Consider the following 17500-nt stretch of genomic DNA (forward strand, 5'->3'; position numbering starts at 1 on the left):
GTGGTATAGACGGATATTTGACACATTTCTATGGTGTTCCAGCTGATCTCTTCAGAGTTCTGGGAGGTTTCGCAGCAGTTTGAGGGGCTGTAAAGTGTTCTCAGAGAACCAGCTCTTAATTGCAACACAGGCTTTGACTTAAAGATGGCTTAAGTAGAGAATGCTCACACTATGGTAATTTTGGGCTGTGCATCATATCATGTATTTCATTTCTGAGTGGTTGAGTGATTTAATGGAGGATGATATTTAGTGTGTAGATTTGCTTGTATATGATAGAGTAAGGAAACATTCTTGGACTTACAGTAATTGTGTTATCCTTGATGTTTTTATTATTGTGTGTAATTTTCTGTCCTTTTTCTCATAATATTAAATAACCTACAGATATATCTAAATAACATACTGTCCTGAGAAAATAAATCCTCAGAATTAAACGTTTGATATGTTACAAATTAGTGACTAATAGAAGACATTCCAAGGAGCTAGTTATAGTTTTATAGCAATGATCATATAGTTTTTTTATTTAGATTTTCTACATGAATTTTTTTATGACAAATTACCAAATTAAAAACCAGATGATGTGCTCCCACTGGATGTGCACTATAGAAGGCTGATTCTAACTAGCTGGACTTAAACAGTTAGCAGATCATATGTCGTGTCATTTCTTGATAGTTTTCAATTGCTGTCTTTCTGTATGATGGGGAATGGTAGAGTGATGAAACAAACTATAGAAACAAAAAGTCATGGCAATAACTAGAAAAACACATTCATGCAAAAACAATTTCAATCAGTGTAATCATAACAGAATTGAATAGAACATAAAGCTTTATTGTCATTATATTTGACATATGGGTCAATGACGTATAAGGATTTAGAACAACTCAATTGTAGAATAATAAAAACAAGCATATCTAATGCAGTAGTTCAAACATTCAGAATGTTGTGTACCTGAAGCTCCATATTATACATTTGAAATTAAGTGATTTTAGTGGGTTTCTCAAGATTAATTGGCACTGGCCTTAAAAAAAAAGTCATGTGGTGCGACCACAATTCATCTTGAAATAAATTAATTTACTTAACATGCTTCACATCTTTTTTTACAAGTTTTCAGTAATATAAAGTGTTTGGAAACAAAGTATTTGCATTTTTTAAAAAATCTTTGTAAATGATGGTCTTTTATTTATATAAGACATTTCAAGATGAATCATGGTCGCACCAAATGACTTTTTTTTAAGGCCAGTGCCAATTAATCTTGAAAACCCCCCATTAAAATCACTTTCACATTGTAATATGAATTGTCAGGTACACAACATTCTGAATGTTTGAACTACTGCATTAGATATGCTTGTTTTTATTATTTAAAATTGAGTTGTTGAAAATCCTTATACGTCATTGACCCATATAAAGGGATTACAGGTACCACTCCATTTGTGCATTAAAGACAAAAAAACATGACAGCCTATTAAAAAACATGACACACACGCAGCTAAAAAAGATGACTATAATAGCTATAATAGCCTTATTATAATATAATAATATCCATCTACAAAGTAGTTCTCCTATTAATCATAACAGCACATCTACATATTGGTTTTAACCTGTTTCTACATTGAGGAAAATTTGGCATTTATTTGACTGATCCGCTCATGACAAAGATTTTCCACTGCGGCTGATGATATGAAACAATACTGGTATCAATAGCTTTGATAGGCAATTGTGACTGTGTATTGATAATGGATCAAAGTAAACTGAGAGGCTCATGTTACCAGTCAGTCAGTGGGAAAAGCTGGCTGAGTGAAATCCGACTCCTCTCCTTCTCTCATGTCCTTTCTCTCTCTCTCTTCATACATTTCTGCAGTATTTTCATATGATGAAGTATTTCCCCCCTTTCAGAAATACTTTAACTTCTCTCTTCAAGTCTTAAATATTATAAAGGGCCGCTCAAGTAGAGCCACTTTCTTCAAAACTGACTAGATCTAGTCCTTTTTTATTTCAGAGAATTGATGAATTGATGCATTGATGCATTGTATTTGATTATAAATTCTATAATGTTAGATTTTGAAATAAATATTAAAATTCCACATATTTGGCAGCAAGCTGAGGCATCTTAAAGACATATTTTCAGAGAAGTGCTTCATATGACCAACAGAATAGACACTTATGATACATGACATGAATTGGTATGAGCATCAAAACTCACTTTGTATACAATCTGTCTGTATACTTGGCATTTGGCCTAAGAATTTCACAGATATATAGTTTCAGCGTTTGAATTATTTATGTGTAGTTATATGAGCAATAAATATCCAGTGTCAGATTTAAAGACATTAACTTCATGAAATTGTGCTTTAGTTACCAGTTTAATTTGTCGTTCTTGATGGAAGAAAAATGTATGTATGGTGCTTTCTATGCAATTTAACCATCAGTGCTTGTGTTATTTCTATACAATAATCTGAAAATGTACCTCCACATTCACACATTATTATCTTCAGATAATGAGTAAAGAAAAATAACAAGTAGGCTGATAATGAAGAAGTGAAAAATAGATATTTCCGAGGGAAAATCCCGTCACGTCCATCTTGGGTCAGGACCAGAGAGGAGGCATTTACATTTTTTATCATTCCCCCTTTGGCTACTGAAGGATGGATGCAGAGGCAGACTGGCATTTTCTTAAAACTCCTCCCATAACTGCTTTGAGGCAGACAGCATGTTGATTTAACTCAAATCAAACTGACGGACTCCAAAAAGGCCTCACTGACACAGGACTGTAAAGTCAGGTGGTACTGGGAACCAAAAACACCTTTAATGTTTAGAGAGGGTTAACACAAATTTCATGTATATTTCTAAAAGGCCAATTACTCCTTCATATTCTTTATTTAATAAAAAAAAAATGAGTACCTTACATTTTGGTCATCTTCCCCTATCTGATATAATTTAGCTCCAAAACTGACAGATACTTTCAAACACCAATCTCATGAAGACGTTATATGGAAGCAAATAACTGAAGACCAAAAAAGTAAAATTACCGATGACTGCGTCTGAATTAATGTGGTTTGAATTGCCTTGTTTGAAATGTACCGGGTGTAAATTACAATTCTTCATATTTTATTCTTTTGAGTTTTTGGATTCATAAAATTCACAGAGAAAATTCAAGTGTCCAGTATTCAGTAAACTTTTCTGTCTGAGTTTATGAACCAAAGAATTGTAAAACTTCATGACTGTTAAATAAAAGAGAGGAATTTAAAACAAATAAATTCACATAAGTGGTTTTCAAAGTAAAATATTTCACTGCCAGGCTATTTCAAATGTCAGCATTGTCTATTCAAAGCCACGAGGTAGATACTGTATTTTTTAAACCAATTTTAAAGTCTTATATTGTAACGTGTGTGTGTAAATACTAACAGTGTTGACATGGTAAAAGAAAGCTATTTTTGCATTTGACATTTTTCAATTGTAGGATCTACTTTCAATTCATTTGAACCATTTCGAATCCATTTTCAACCAATCAAATCAATCCATTTTTTATTTTGTTCTTTCACCAAAACATACGGTGGAGAGCTGAAGGAAAGCTCCATCACACAAACTGTGATGGGACAGTATACAGCTGGTTATTTATCATTTCTTCACATAATCATATAATGATGAAATTATCTCATCAGTGATCTTTCATTTGAATTCTTACATGTGCTTCTGGCAAATTCAAAGGACCCAGGGAAAATCTCTGTGATAAAAGTGAGTGATAATAAGCTGAGAATTAAAGGAAAAGTATGAGGAATTCATTAGTTATAAATATATAACATGTAAGATTTTTCTCTATTAAATCCTAACCATCAGTTTAACCAATGTGATGCTGAAAACAAATCATATTTGCATTAGTCAAATTTGATATTATGTTTATTTAAGAAGGAAAGCCGAACTGTAAATAAATCTTGTATTTTAAATCCTGCCTGAAATGAGAATCAATTACACAGTTACACATGTAATAAATCATCAATTACAAACTCAGAATAAGACAGAAAATGTGTCTACAACCTTAAAAATAAATAAGACCAATTTTAAACAATAATATAAAGAGACTAACACATCATTTTGTCAGCCAGTTTTAACAGCAGTGATATAAAATTCACAGACAAACCAAATATAATAGCAAAATGTGGTCTGAGTTTAAATCATTATCTATAATCCAACCAGGAAAACATTAGATTGTATTGAAGCAAACCGCTGTTAGAGGATCATATTTAAATTGGCAAGTGGCTTAAAGTTAAATTTGAACTGTTACTGCTATTCATAAATAAAACCATATAAAAATCCCACTTTTTTAAATGGAGTCTGGCTTCAGCGCTTGTTTATTTTCGTCTGGCACTGCTGTTCATTCATCAGGTTTTCAGGAGGCAACGTAGATCACCTACTGCCCCCTATCGTCTATATGCGGTACTGACAGCCAGGTTTGGCTTTATCTTAACCAGCCACAGTGCTACAGTATTACAACGTGTATTATTTCTCAGTGGACATCAGACATCAGTTCTGAGTGTTAAACATGAGGGAAAATACAGGAAAGTGCTGCACTTTAAAATGTGTTTAAGTGGACGAACATAACAGAGAAAACAGAGAGAGGCTAAATGGAAAATGTCTTGCATGTGTATTCAAATTTGGGAGATTTGAAGATTTCATTTAACTTGTGAAAAAGTCAAATTGACTTTATTTAATTTGGAGTAATTGTTTTAATACACCTGGATGCAGGTTTAGCTTATCCATAGATATAACACATGATCCTATATTATGTTTCATACTGTTTGTTTGACCACAAAGAGTGAATTCAGGGAGATACAGCCACTTTCTGCCACTTCTTTAAAGTAGGAGGAAGTGCAGTTTAGTCTGCCTCCCCTTCTCTTTCTCCTCTAAACCCCGCCTCCTCTCGGACGGACCTAGCGCTGATTGGTCAATCCCCTTCCAGTGACAGCCAGCGGCGATCCTCTCCATTGGCTGAGTAGTCCAGATGAGATGCAAATCCAGAGCTCTGCCGGTAAAAGCCTGGCACTGTAAACCGTGATGACCACTCATCTAAAAGGCAGAGAGACACACAGCTGTGGGTGGAGAGAGAACGCGGTCCATTCGATGAAGGCTGTTATATTCAGAATTAAACAAGATTTAAAGTCAAATTTGTGCAGATTTTTCGTCCTGTTTTTTTCTTTCCTTCCACATCTGATACCGACCATGTGTTTGAGCTGCGGGGAAACACGAGGAGATTTGAATACGTTCCCAAATTCACCACAAGTTTCAAACTGACTTTTATTGTGCATGGAGAGCACGACACAAACTCACTCAAGTGTTGGAAATTAGAGATCGTTTCGTCACGTTTACGCACTGGCTTTTACGCACATCGGCTGAATCCAGCGCGCGAGGAGCGGATAACGCACCGCAACTGAACACATGTGTACGGACAAATAAGAAGAAGTCAACTAACGTGAGAAGTCATCGACAATTATCAGAAAATAATTACTTTGTGTGCTGCAAACAAGAAGAAATCGGGAGATTTATAGTGAAGATCGGGGAAGTTGATACTCTGTGGACGCACTGTGGCGCACAAATGGTGTTTCTGTGGGACGCAAAATACGGTACAGCTCAATTCTTTATGAATGTATCATTTTAAGATTTCTTTGACGCTTCCATATTAAGTATGAGTCGTTGTTGTTATCAGTATCTGAGGTGATGTAGCATGCTCTCTACAAATGTGGACAGAACTAGTCACTAATTGTCAGTGTCCCTCCTCTTTGATATCCTATGTTTGATGGACATGTCATGTCCACTCCAGTCCAGTGTTCGTGAGTGTGCTGGATTTTAGTTTTGCTTCATCATTTTTTTTAAAAAAGAGAAAAAGAGAGTGAATGCGTTTCTCCAATTAGCACAGTCACTCTGAAAATCTCTCTCTCTCTCTCTCTCTCTCTCTCTCTCCCTCTCTCTCTCTCTCTCTCTCTCTCTCTCTCTATCTGTGTGTGTGTGTGTGTGTGTGTTGTTTGGGAGTCTATTTCTTCCAAAACATTATTAAAATAGCTTTTCTAAAATATACCAGGCATTCAGTGTAATATAATGTTGAATGGTTTCCCATGCAGTGCTGCTTACCCCACTATAATGTCACCTTAAGCAAATAAATAATGCCATGATATCATATCTGATAGTATAGTAATATGCACAGTAATATATGAAGAGCTAATATGATGTGATTCATGTAATTATGATGACTTAATAGCAGATATTGTCAAACTTAAGGTTAGGACTAAATGTAAATCTTATCTGGTATATCTGTAAGAAAATCATTTAAAAATATATTATATATATATATATCAAATCAACAAATTAATGTGTTTTTTCTGCAGCATCATGAGATTTCTAGGGCTTAAAAGGCTCACAGATGATAAAGCATGTTGTATATTACTTATAAGACTTTTAAGCTGTTATGGTAAGTCCCACTTCATGATAAGCTGAACTTAAGGGATTTATCAGTTATATCAGCTCTGCTGTAGAACGGAGTCTGATGGTTGAGCCGTTTGGTGCAGGGTTAACCCGGGCCATAAGCACAATCTTCTATCCCTCTGCTTCCTGACAAAACTGAACTTTGAATGAAAGTGTGCTGAAAATAACAGCGGTGGCATTAGGGATATGGTGACCACTGAAGAAATGACCACATTTTATCCAAAAATATCCAGACTTTTACATTTGTAATCATTCCTCCTGAGAGGTTTCGGGGCCTTTAACCAGCCGCGTAGTTTGCCTCTGCTCGTCTGGTGTGTAAATCTGCTTTTTAATGTCTCAGACCCCCAAATGTTTGACTTTTCTTCCTGGGACTCTTGGTGGGGTGTGTGTAGACATTTGTCTCAGTGAGGTTGCAGTTACAATATAGTAGCAGTGGGAATGTTTCAAACTGTAAACTAACCTCCAAACCAGCAGCATGTGGCTTCAGTTGTGGGTTGGCTAAGTGACAAACCAACAGTTCCACTGACTCTGCAGACAGATTGACTGACTGTGTGGCTTTTTACCCTGCTTCTTTATCAGATTTATACTGTTTCACTCACTTCTCCATGAGGTCATCTTTATTACTGCGTGTTACATGAATTATACTGGAAGACGTCATCGTCAATTTACCTTGGACTCTCTGTTGATTGTGAGCCACTTCTCTCCCAATTATTAAATATTAAAGAGGATTTGAAAAAAGGTGGATGGCCGTTGCTGCTGGATGACAGTGTTGCCACTGTGTTAAGTTTCATGATTACACACTCTGGTATTCAGGGCAGTGTGACCATGCTGTGTGTCATCATACACTGTATATGTGCAGTTTAATGTTCTCTGAGTTTCACCAATATGGATGTGTTGCATTTATTTTATTTTATATATCTCGTTTTTTTCTGTTACAGGGATTTTCAGTGAAGTGTGTGATTCCAAGTCCTTATTTTAATCTAAAACTATACACACACACACACACACACACACACACACACACACACACGCGCACACACACACAAATATACAGGATACATACATTTACATATCACTGTTTTTACAAATTATTTAATCAATAGACCTATCAACTTTCAATCAGTCTCTTTTTGTAGTAATTAAAGGTCTGATATGTGGCTGTATTAACATTTCCAGCGTGGAGATATTTAGAGCATCACAAACGGAAATATATTGAATGTAACCTCATCTGTTCTATCCCAGACCCAGCCCCCGGCCGGCGTTACACTCCCCCCTCCACCACCCTTGCCTCAGGGGGGAAGATGACCGAGGCCCTGCCCTTGGGTGCCCAGGAGGCTGGAGGTGGGGCCGCTCTGATGGGCAAACTACGAATGGCCGACCGCGGCATGGTTGAAGTACATACAACTCTAAAGATGCACTCACTGAAATTGTTATAATATCTAATATCTTTACACTTCTTGTCAGCGCCGTTCATATTTGGGTTTGAAGGTAACTGTGGTGTATTTTCAGGTGATCTCAGATCATCCAGGAGAGCTGGTGAAGACAGACAGTCCTAACTTCCTCTGCTCTGTGCTGCCCACACACTGGAGATGTAACAAGACTCTGCCCATTGCTTTTAAGGTGTGTATATCAATTACAGTCCCGATTCTCTTTATACGTCTGCTCCACTTTATTTATCTAAGATCTATAGTTACGTTACAATTTAAGATTTTACAAAACATATGATCAACAAATAAAATAGGTTTAATTCATAAATATTAAATCAGTAGGAAAAAATGAACATCTTAGCTAGATAGAATACATCAGTAATAATATTCCAATAATATACATAAAAATATACCATGCGTAAACCATTATGCAGATTAATACCTAACCCTTAATAATACTTACTTTAATAAAACTAATAATATATGAATAAAAATAATATATTTATAACGTATTTTTACTCTGTAGTACTACAGCATATGAACACATCATCCACCACTGTAAATAATAATAAGATGTTATGTCTGCATCTTTTTAACTATACTCATCAAATACATTGCTGATTGTAGAATTAAACTTGAATGTTGGAGTTCATTCATTCAGTTATATATTCACTTGTTTAGTGTGGTGGGACACACCGCATAGTATTTTCATCATCAGTTACTCTGTTGATTTTTACTGTTGGCCTAATTGTCTGTTATATGTCTTATATTCACCGTACAGTGATATAAAACATAGAAAGTAATTCATCACACTGAAGAAACTGGAACCAGAGAATGAGTGATTGGTTGGTGATTGGTGTTTTTGTTTTATGAATAACTCATCCAATCAATTGATTATATTGAATATCAAAATTGTCATCAATTTTGGCTGATTATATCATCAACACTGACAGCTAATTGAGGCATTTTACAGCTGAACTAATGGTAAAAAAAAAAAAAAATGTTCAGAGAGAAACAGAGAGAATCTTTTGAAAGGTTTTGAAATAGTTTGTTATACTCAAAAAGTTTTGTTTAAATTACCATATTTGGAGATCTGTGGATTTCACTTGAGAGCAATGAAAAGACTGATCAGGGAATTCTGTTATGATTCATCAGTATTTTTCAGTTTCATTCTTTTTATGTTTATTATTGAAACAATCCATGGTCAGTGTTTTACATGTACAGAGCAGTAGATATGATGGCTTGAATGTTTTGTAGTGTACAGTATTCCCTCATGTATCGATGTGTGTGTATGTGGATGGCTTTCCTGCACTTTGAGACAAAATGCATTTGTGGAAAAGCAGCTTTTAGCCACAGAGCTGAAAACAGCTGATTGATTTATTGAATTTTATGCATTAGTGTTCGCACATGCATGTGTGTGTGTGTCTGTGTGTGTGTGTGAGAGAGAGAGTTTGGTGCATTATGCATCATTATGGACTGTCATGAGCGGATGTCACTGCCTCTTACTGACAATGGATGATTGTTATGATACACACTCACACATACAAACACATGCAGACAAACTTACATTTAATGAATGAAAAATTTGCTCACACAAAAATGTAATTACATATGTGACGACACAGGCTATGCTGTAGGTACACACACAGGTACAGTATGTATATAAACAGGCATCTGTTAAAAGAATGGACACACATAAGCACACGCACACACATACACACATTCTGGCCTTGGCCTGAGAGCCTCATAATTGTTTCCTTTATCTTGTTTATTCTGCTGGACTAGTTTCATGCTCCATTGCTACCAGTCTCTCTCTTGTCTAACTGAGCCAAGTGTGTGCGTGTGTGTGTGTGCGCGCATGTTTGTGTGCGTGTATGCGTGTGTGCGTGTGCCTCTTTCCTCCTGTCCCAGTTCTTGAATGTAAACTATCTCCAGGGTAAGACCCGTATTTTCAAACCAAACAAGTCAGCGCAGCTTTACTAGAATTTCATCCATTCACATTCCACTGCAGGCTCAGATCAATACCGTCATTGATGGATTATTGGAACATCCGCTTATTGATATTTTAACTCTTACTTAAGTCAATTCAGATGGTAAATGTAAGAATTAGACCAATATCAAGAGAGAGTATTCCCAGAAAAACAATGCTTTCTTTGATTTTTGGAGTTTTGAGGAGGAAATCAAAGGTCTAAATAGGAGCTTTACCCAAAAGTGTCTCATTCATCATGACCTGCGGTTATTCTGCTGGACAGCTCATGGTTACAAGAGAAACCATCCATAGTACAGTATATCTGTGGTGGTCATTTGCACACTGATGGTTTAGTGTGATTAGAGTTAATATGGAAATCGGCCTCCCTCGCTCAGTATTTGCGTAGGAGTGAAGGGGGAGAATGTGCTCTCTAGTGCGCTAAGCATCACACACTTCCATTTTACACGTGTGTTTTGGGAGAGGTTAGATTTTCCATCTTTTACAAGAAATTTGAGCATTCAGTGGTGTAAAGCTGCTTGTCTCTTTCTGTGACTTTGTATGTTTATTTAAGATCAATAAAACTGACCCCATGACTGGATGTAAGAACTGCTAACAGCTTAGCATTTCATGTCCACCTTCCTTTAGATATATGAGCCTGAGCTTATGCAAACTTCATTATGGTCTGATAGGTGAGGGGCTCTCAGTGACCAACAGCAGATCAGATTGTGGGTGTTCTGTGGAGTTGTGTAACCCTCAATGGTCTCAGTCTTTTATAGGAAATGCTGCCCATCAAATGCTGTCGAACATAAATATTGATTAAACTACCACATTAGATATGTTTTAAAAATGTACCATCTGTATTTAAACGTATGGAGTGACATACTGATGAGTGAGGTTCTGTTTAAAGAATTTTCTTACTACTGGAACCTGAAAATTCCACTTTCACCTCAGCTCTGTACTTGTAGTTCCAAAACTATCCATGGATGTTTTATGTTCAGATTGATCATAGAAGCTGTGCTAGTCCACCAAAACATCCAGGCCCATCACAAAGTGCCATATTAGCTTATTTGTCATAATTAGTTCTGTCTTCATCCATCGTGGCACTAGGTGGTTTCCCTGGGTGACATCTCTGATGGCACCTTGGTAACAGTGATGGCAGGAAACGACGAGAACTACTCAGCAGAGCTCCGCAATGCTACGGCCGCCATCAAGAACCAAGTGGCCAGATTCAATGACCTGCGCTTCGTTGGCCGCAGCGGGAGAGGTATACACACACACACACACACACACAAATGCACAAGTACAAAAAGAATGAAAACAAATATGGAGATTTTGCTTTGGCCTAATTTAAAAGATGGTAAAATATTGTATGTGCTATAGTGGCATCAATCCAAATAGTACTGAAAGCACAATCTTACTAAAAATTGAAGAGGTGTGTTTTGGATAAATTAGGGGAAGTACATGTGAATAAAACCAGTATTCACAACTTCCTCGTAACACCCCATTCAACGTTTACCTCGCTCTGCCTCTCCCCTCTCTCTTTAACGGACACACTAGACCACAGTTACTCTAAATCAGTCACAGGCAAATGTCCCAACTTATCTATTTAAAACACCAGTCCTGTGTACACAAGCTCACTCTCTCTCACACACACACACACATTCACAAATACACATAAAAGGGACACACTCCCCAGCTGAATGGAAATGTAGGAATAACTGTCAATATTTGATATACTGATTCGACAGTCCTGCTGCAAAAAAAAATGGGTATATTAATAACTTGTGCAGTAAAATTCAAATGAAGAAAGTTGAGGAGTAGAAATTTGTTTTCATGCAAATGTAACAGCACAGAGTACAATGAGGTTCATTTTCCCTGCACCTCTCCGTCTGAGGAGGATTTAAAGACATGCAACATGATTTTGAAGTAGATACATGCTTTGAGACTCATATATATTTGTAGATATTAGGTGTACATTTTCATTGTATCTGTTTCTTATATGTTGTTTTATATTCCCGTACAAAGACCCACTATGATCATGTTACATTAACAACATTAGGTGAAGGGACCAGTGGCAGAATAGAGTCAATGAGCCTCACTTAGCAGAGAACAATGATGCATGTTTAAAGTAAAAAGGCTACATCCTCAATTTAGATTAAAATGTTATACAGTGACTCAGAATATAAGGAAAAAAACACAGGATTTTCTATTTGTCAAACACATTTGTATTAAAAATATAGATAGATTACACAGACACATAGTGACGATACAGTGACGATAACAACATATAATATAAGGATATAAAGAATAAGAATATAAAAAAAACAAACTATACATAATAAAATAGCAAAATAGCAATAGTAAATAAAATAAAATGTAATGTACAAAAGTATATACAACAGATTGGCAGTGTTGATTTTAGTGCAAAGTAAATGTGTTATATGTGTGTAGAAAATAAAGTGCGCAGTGACTGTAAGTTATGAGTTTTTTAGCTGTTATTATACAGTGTGATGGCATGAGGCAGGAAAGATTTCCTGTATCTGTCCCTTAGACAGCTGAGCTGGAGCAGCCTGTGTGAGAAGGTGCTCCGCTGTCTGTCCACTGTGTGATGGAGAGGGTGCTGGTCATTGTCCATGATGGAGAGGGTGCTGGTCATTGTCCATGATGGAGAGGGTGCTGGTCATTGTCCATGATGGAGTTTATTCAGTGTCCTCCTCTCCACCACGGTCTCAAAAGACTCCTGCCTGAGACCGAGTACAGAGCCAGCCTTCTTGATGATCTTATCAAGTCTGTTGGTGTCGCTGGCTCTGATGCTGCTGCCCCAACACGCAATAGCAAAGAAAATGGAGCTGGCAACAACAGACTGGTAGAAGATCTCCAATATCTTGCTGCACACGTTGAAGGATCTCAGCTTCCTCAGGAAGTAGAGTCTGCTCATCCCCTTCTTGTACACAGCCTCGCTGTTAGATTTCCAGTCCAGTCTGTTGTCAATCACCACTCCAAGGTATTTGTAGTCCTCCACCACCTCCCTTCTGATCCATAGTGGCTGTGAAGGCCTCTTCTTCCTCCAGTCGATCTTACTATGGAACTATTAACATTTTCAGAATCAGCTGTTTAGGTCAGTGTTGTCAGTGAAGTGAGAAGCAACACTGGTGACATGAAAGGAGAATTCTTTTGGTCATGAGTTTGATGTTAATGACCTTGTTATGGTCATATATATATATATTGTATGGGACGTCCCTTTCAATGGACAACAGTAAGGCAAGGCAAAAGTATCTGTACAGCACATTTCAACAACAAGACAATTGAAAGTGCTTTACATAAAACATAAAATGCAGCTGAAGATCTGAGAGGCTTCCTTCTCCACATCTGTTTCTAAGCTGGGTCTTGACAGCTCAGTTTGGAGAATGATCACTCGCTCTCTCAGGGAGAGCACAGGCAGAGCGGAACTACTTAAGTTCAGTGACAATACTGTCTTCCTCCTCCTTGGAATAGTAAGACACTGCCATGCAGCGCTCTCTGTTTGTCTGTTAGAAGGTTCCCTAAAAAGGTTATCTTTCAGATTTCACACCAGATTCATGACAGGATACATTTGTTAAACTTTGTAATGCCCAGGCCCAGGTTTAACTTCTGTCTAATTGCTAATGACTAAAGCAAACATATATATGTAAAGGTATATATCTCCTTTATCGCTCACATTCTCTCCCTTGCTGCCCTTACCTGTATTTTGTAGATCCGATCCCATTGTGTTGTCTTCAGTTCGCTGTCTCTTCTTTGCACATATATATATATATATATACACACACACACACACATACACACACATATATACAAAATATATATCTTTGTAATCTTCCTCTCTGCAATCAAATGCATTTTAAAGAAAGAATATATTAATGCTCCAATGATTTCCTTAAAGACTTAAAGATGTTGGACTCAGATGTTAGACTTAACTAGAAGGACACCCGTACAGAACCTCTGGTCCAGCCAGATGATCTGTACAACTACCATAACAAAACTGGTACTGAATCACAAAAAACGGTTTGTTCGCTAGTATCAAATCAATTCGGCTGGTGCCATAAAAGTATCGAAATTCGGTACCCAGCCTTACCCATAACTTCATACCAGATAGTCACATATAGAGGACCTATATAGGACATTTCATCCTGATTTGCCAAGTCTACAGTCAATACAGAATTGTTTCCTTTTTGCTGGCCCCTCAGAGGGCACTTTACCATACTGTGGGGGAACCTTAAAGGCATTTCATCATACTGTAGGGGAACCTTGTAGGACTTTTTGTAGTACTGTGGGGGCCCATTAGAGGGTATTACATCAGACTGTGGTGGCCCCTTAGATGGCATTTCATCATACTGTAGGGGAACCTCAGAGAGCATTTTTTCATTCTGTGGGGGAACCACCAAGGGAACTTTATAATAGTATAGGGGCACCTTAGAGGGCATTTTATCAAACTTTGGGGGGGAACTTTAGAGGAAATTTCATCATACTATGGTGGCTCCTTAGAGGGCACTTTATCATACTTAGGGGGAACCTTAGAAGGCGTCTTATCAAACTGTGGGGGAACCTTAAAGGGCATTATAGCTGTATTTCTTGTGCCTTGGGGGCATCATAAATGTATTATGGTCTTTCCATTTTTGTCCATTTCCATTTTGTGTTGTGTTACCAACATGTAGACTGAAGGGTTTTACTATGTTGATTATTGCAGACTTTTCATAATTCATTGACTTGAAGGTGTTAATAGATTATGTTTTGTTTTAATAACAGAAAAATCAGTAACTCGTAAGTCTGGCATTATTCTATATATTTTTTTATTGTCAACAAATCCCATGAAAAGACAAAAACTAACAATTTGTTAGTCTGTTTCTTAATACTTGTTCTGCCCTTTATTATCATTATTATCATTGTTACTATTATGGTTTATTTAATAGGGACAGCTACAATATACAAAGACATGCTGTAACAGCTGTTGCAAGAAATCAATGCAAGTATCACAGTGTTTATAGTGGCTGCTAATTTGCGCCACCCATCCCTAGAAGGGCTTTTGTGAAAGAGATTAAAGAGAGATTCGAATAGTGAAGTAAAAAGGATGTAAACCAAATATAGCTACGTATTAAACACAGTAAAGCATAGCAAAGTACAATTTGGTACAATACATTTGAATAAAGTAGACAGGAGTACAGGGTTGTTGCTGAATTAACCAGGATTAAGTGTGCAGCAAATTCCAAGTGTTCAGGTAGCAAGTTCCAGATTTTTGCTCGTTTCACAAAATTTTAGAAAATGTTGCATAACTTGAACAGAACAGAATTTTGGGACTTTAGCTCAAACTCCATTGTCTCCTGGGGAAGACACACATCTATAAAACTGCTCATTTTAAAGACTTTAAAGACTGGTCACTGTAGTTTTTTTTGCAACTGTGACTCAAACAGGAGGACATAGTGTATATATACTGATATTGTCAGTACACTGATATTGCACACTGTTAGTGTACTTTACAGACTGCCAATATGCCCCTTCTGTGACATGACGGGTGTGATTATACATTATATTTGTAGAAGAGGATTTTGTGTTCCACTCTGATAACTGGAGGAAACTGAAAATACTTTGACGGTTCAATGTATTGTAAGATAAGAAGCATAAACAGCACATAAACTCACATATTTCACATAGACCTCACTCATTAACTGTCTGTGTCTGTGTGGTGAGTCATGCTGCCAACACCAATGAGTGGTTTAGTGGTTTGACTAGTGTTTTTTTCTCTGTGTGTGTGTGTGTGTGTGTGTGTGTGTGTGTGTGTGTGTGTGTGTGTGTGTGTGTGTGTGTGTGTGTGTGTGTGTGTGTGTGTGTGTGTGTGTTGGTGGATCGGTGGTTTGGGGGAGAGGTGTTTTTTAAACTTAGTCATCATTAGTCAGTGTTGCCTGTTTGGCCGAGGCTCTTAGTTACAACACACAGATACTCATACACTCATGATCTGTGCAGTATTCACACAGTGTCTACATCAATGCAGAGCTGCTGTGTGGATTTGCGTATTTGTAACAGCTTCTTTCATCACACGAAATCAGAGTGATTTAATCTGTTTTAAGTTTGTTTGCGTTCAAAACTGACATGTTATATGTTTGATTCAATCGTCTGAGTTCCAGAACATCAGCAGTGATCTGGGAGGAAATTGCTTATTTGGTGATGATGTCACAAATATGATGTCAGGGAGTCAGTTGTTTCCAGTTTGGTGAAACTGTCTGAAACATGTCCACACTATGCCAGCAAACGTAGAAAACCCCCTTTTTCTCTCTGTTTTGGCCCTCCATCTACACTGAGGGCTGATTAAGGGTTCTGATGATGAGTTGTCAGATCGTGCCAGAAATGTTAATATAGTTGTTCCACATCATTTAATATGGTGATACATGTTTTCAGAGAATCTCTCCTGGAAACTGCTGTTTCACATGAGAATAAATAGTTGTGTGATGAAGCTAGTTAAAACTCAGACTCCTCTCTTATCTTCACACAGTGATTGGTAAGCTGTGTGAAGTGGGAGTGAATGTTGACTTGTCCATTGGGTTAAAGGGACTTTTCCACTGTCCAAAAAGCATGTTAAGGAGTATACAGCCACCCTGACCCAGCATTACTCAGGCCTGAAAGTGAAAACGTTCAAAACCGGCATGAAAACATGTAAAACATTTCTCACGTACAGTGGGCTCTGGTAAAGAAATGCAGAGTCATCTAGTAAGTTTAATGTAACTCAACTATTACTGCAATGCAGTGTGGCCAATCGCACATTACTGCTAAAGAACCAGATTGAACATAGACATGTTGCCATGATAACTTGGAGTTGTAAAATGCTGTCTCATAGTCATAGTTATAATTATAACCTACTGTTCTGTATTTTTGCATCTGATAAACCTTCAACTCATGGATCTGTTAGTCAAACAACCCGTCCTGGATGATATGTTATTGTATCACCACTACCTGAAGCAACACATCCACACCAGCAGCAGTGCTGTTTCAGGTCTAAATGCCTGGTAAAGCTGGGTTTTAATGTGGGCAGTGCAGGCTTTGCTTTGGACATGATCATGGCCTGTGTGGCAGTAAAATGAACTTTCTGTCAGTCATGGCCACATCTGTGATCGCTTATTGTAACTGTCAGTATAGACACACATTTACCTGTATTACTGTTTATTTGGGTTAGATGACCTAACAATCATAAAATAGTTAAATAATTTTACAAGCATTGCTTATGCACAGATTATAAGTGGTATTTGCAAGTTTGTGTGTTCTACAGAGCTCTTACATACTCATGCATGGGCCACCATTTGTTTAGAGATAAACATCAAAATGAAGTATAATGAGCTCATCAAATCAAAGCATTTACAGTATGTTGGAAACATGGTCAAATGGGTCCTTGGTTAACATATAGTGACTAAATTGTGAGTTTGGTGGAATTCTGAATTTAGATAGAATATATATAAAATAATTTATTTATAATAAATGACATACAGACATACCGTGAATTTGCAGTATGAATACTAATTAACGGCAGAAAGAAAACTTGTTGACAGATGATGTAATATTGATCAGGTACTGTCACTATGTCTGTGCTTGTGTGTGTGTGTGTGTGTGTGTGTGT

At 37.2% G+C, this 17500-nt stretch overlaps 1 protein-coding gene across 1 annotated transcript in view; it reads left to right on the plus strand.

Moving 5' to 3' along the window:
- Positions 1-5100: 5100 nt before the first annotated feature.
- Positions 5101-17500, plus strand: part of runx1 (RUNX family transcription factor 1) — a 30559-nt gene continuing 18159 nt past the window's right edge. The window contains exons 1-4 of the mRNA XM_062414657.1: positions 5101-5612; positions 7711-7862; positions 7978-8088; positions 10972-11128. Coding sequence (XP_062270641.1) covers positions 5585-5612; positions 7711-7862; positions 7978-8088; positions 10972-11128 — 448 coding nt within the window. The 5' untranslated portion in view covers positions 5101-5584. The remainder of the gene's footprint in view (positions 5613-7710; positions 7863-7977; positions 8089-10971; positions 11129-17500) is intronic.

The sequence above is a fragment of the Scomber scombrus genome, chromosome 24 (genome assembly GCF_963691925.1).
Source record: "Scomber scombrus chromosome 24, fScoSco1.1, whole genome shotgun sequence".
In the NCBI taxonomy this organism is placed as follows: domain Eukaryota; kingdom Metazoa; phylum Chordata; class Actinopteri; order Scombriformes; family Scombridae; genus Scomber; species Scomber scombrus.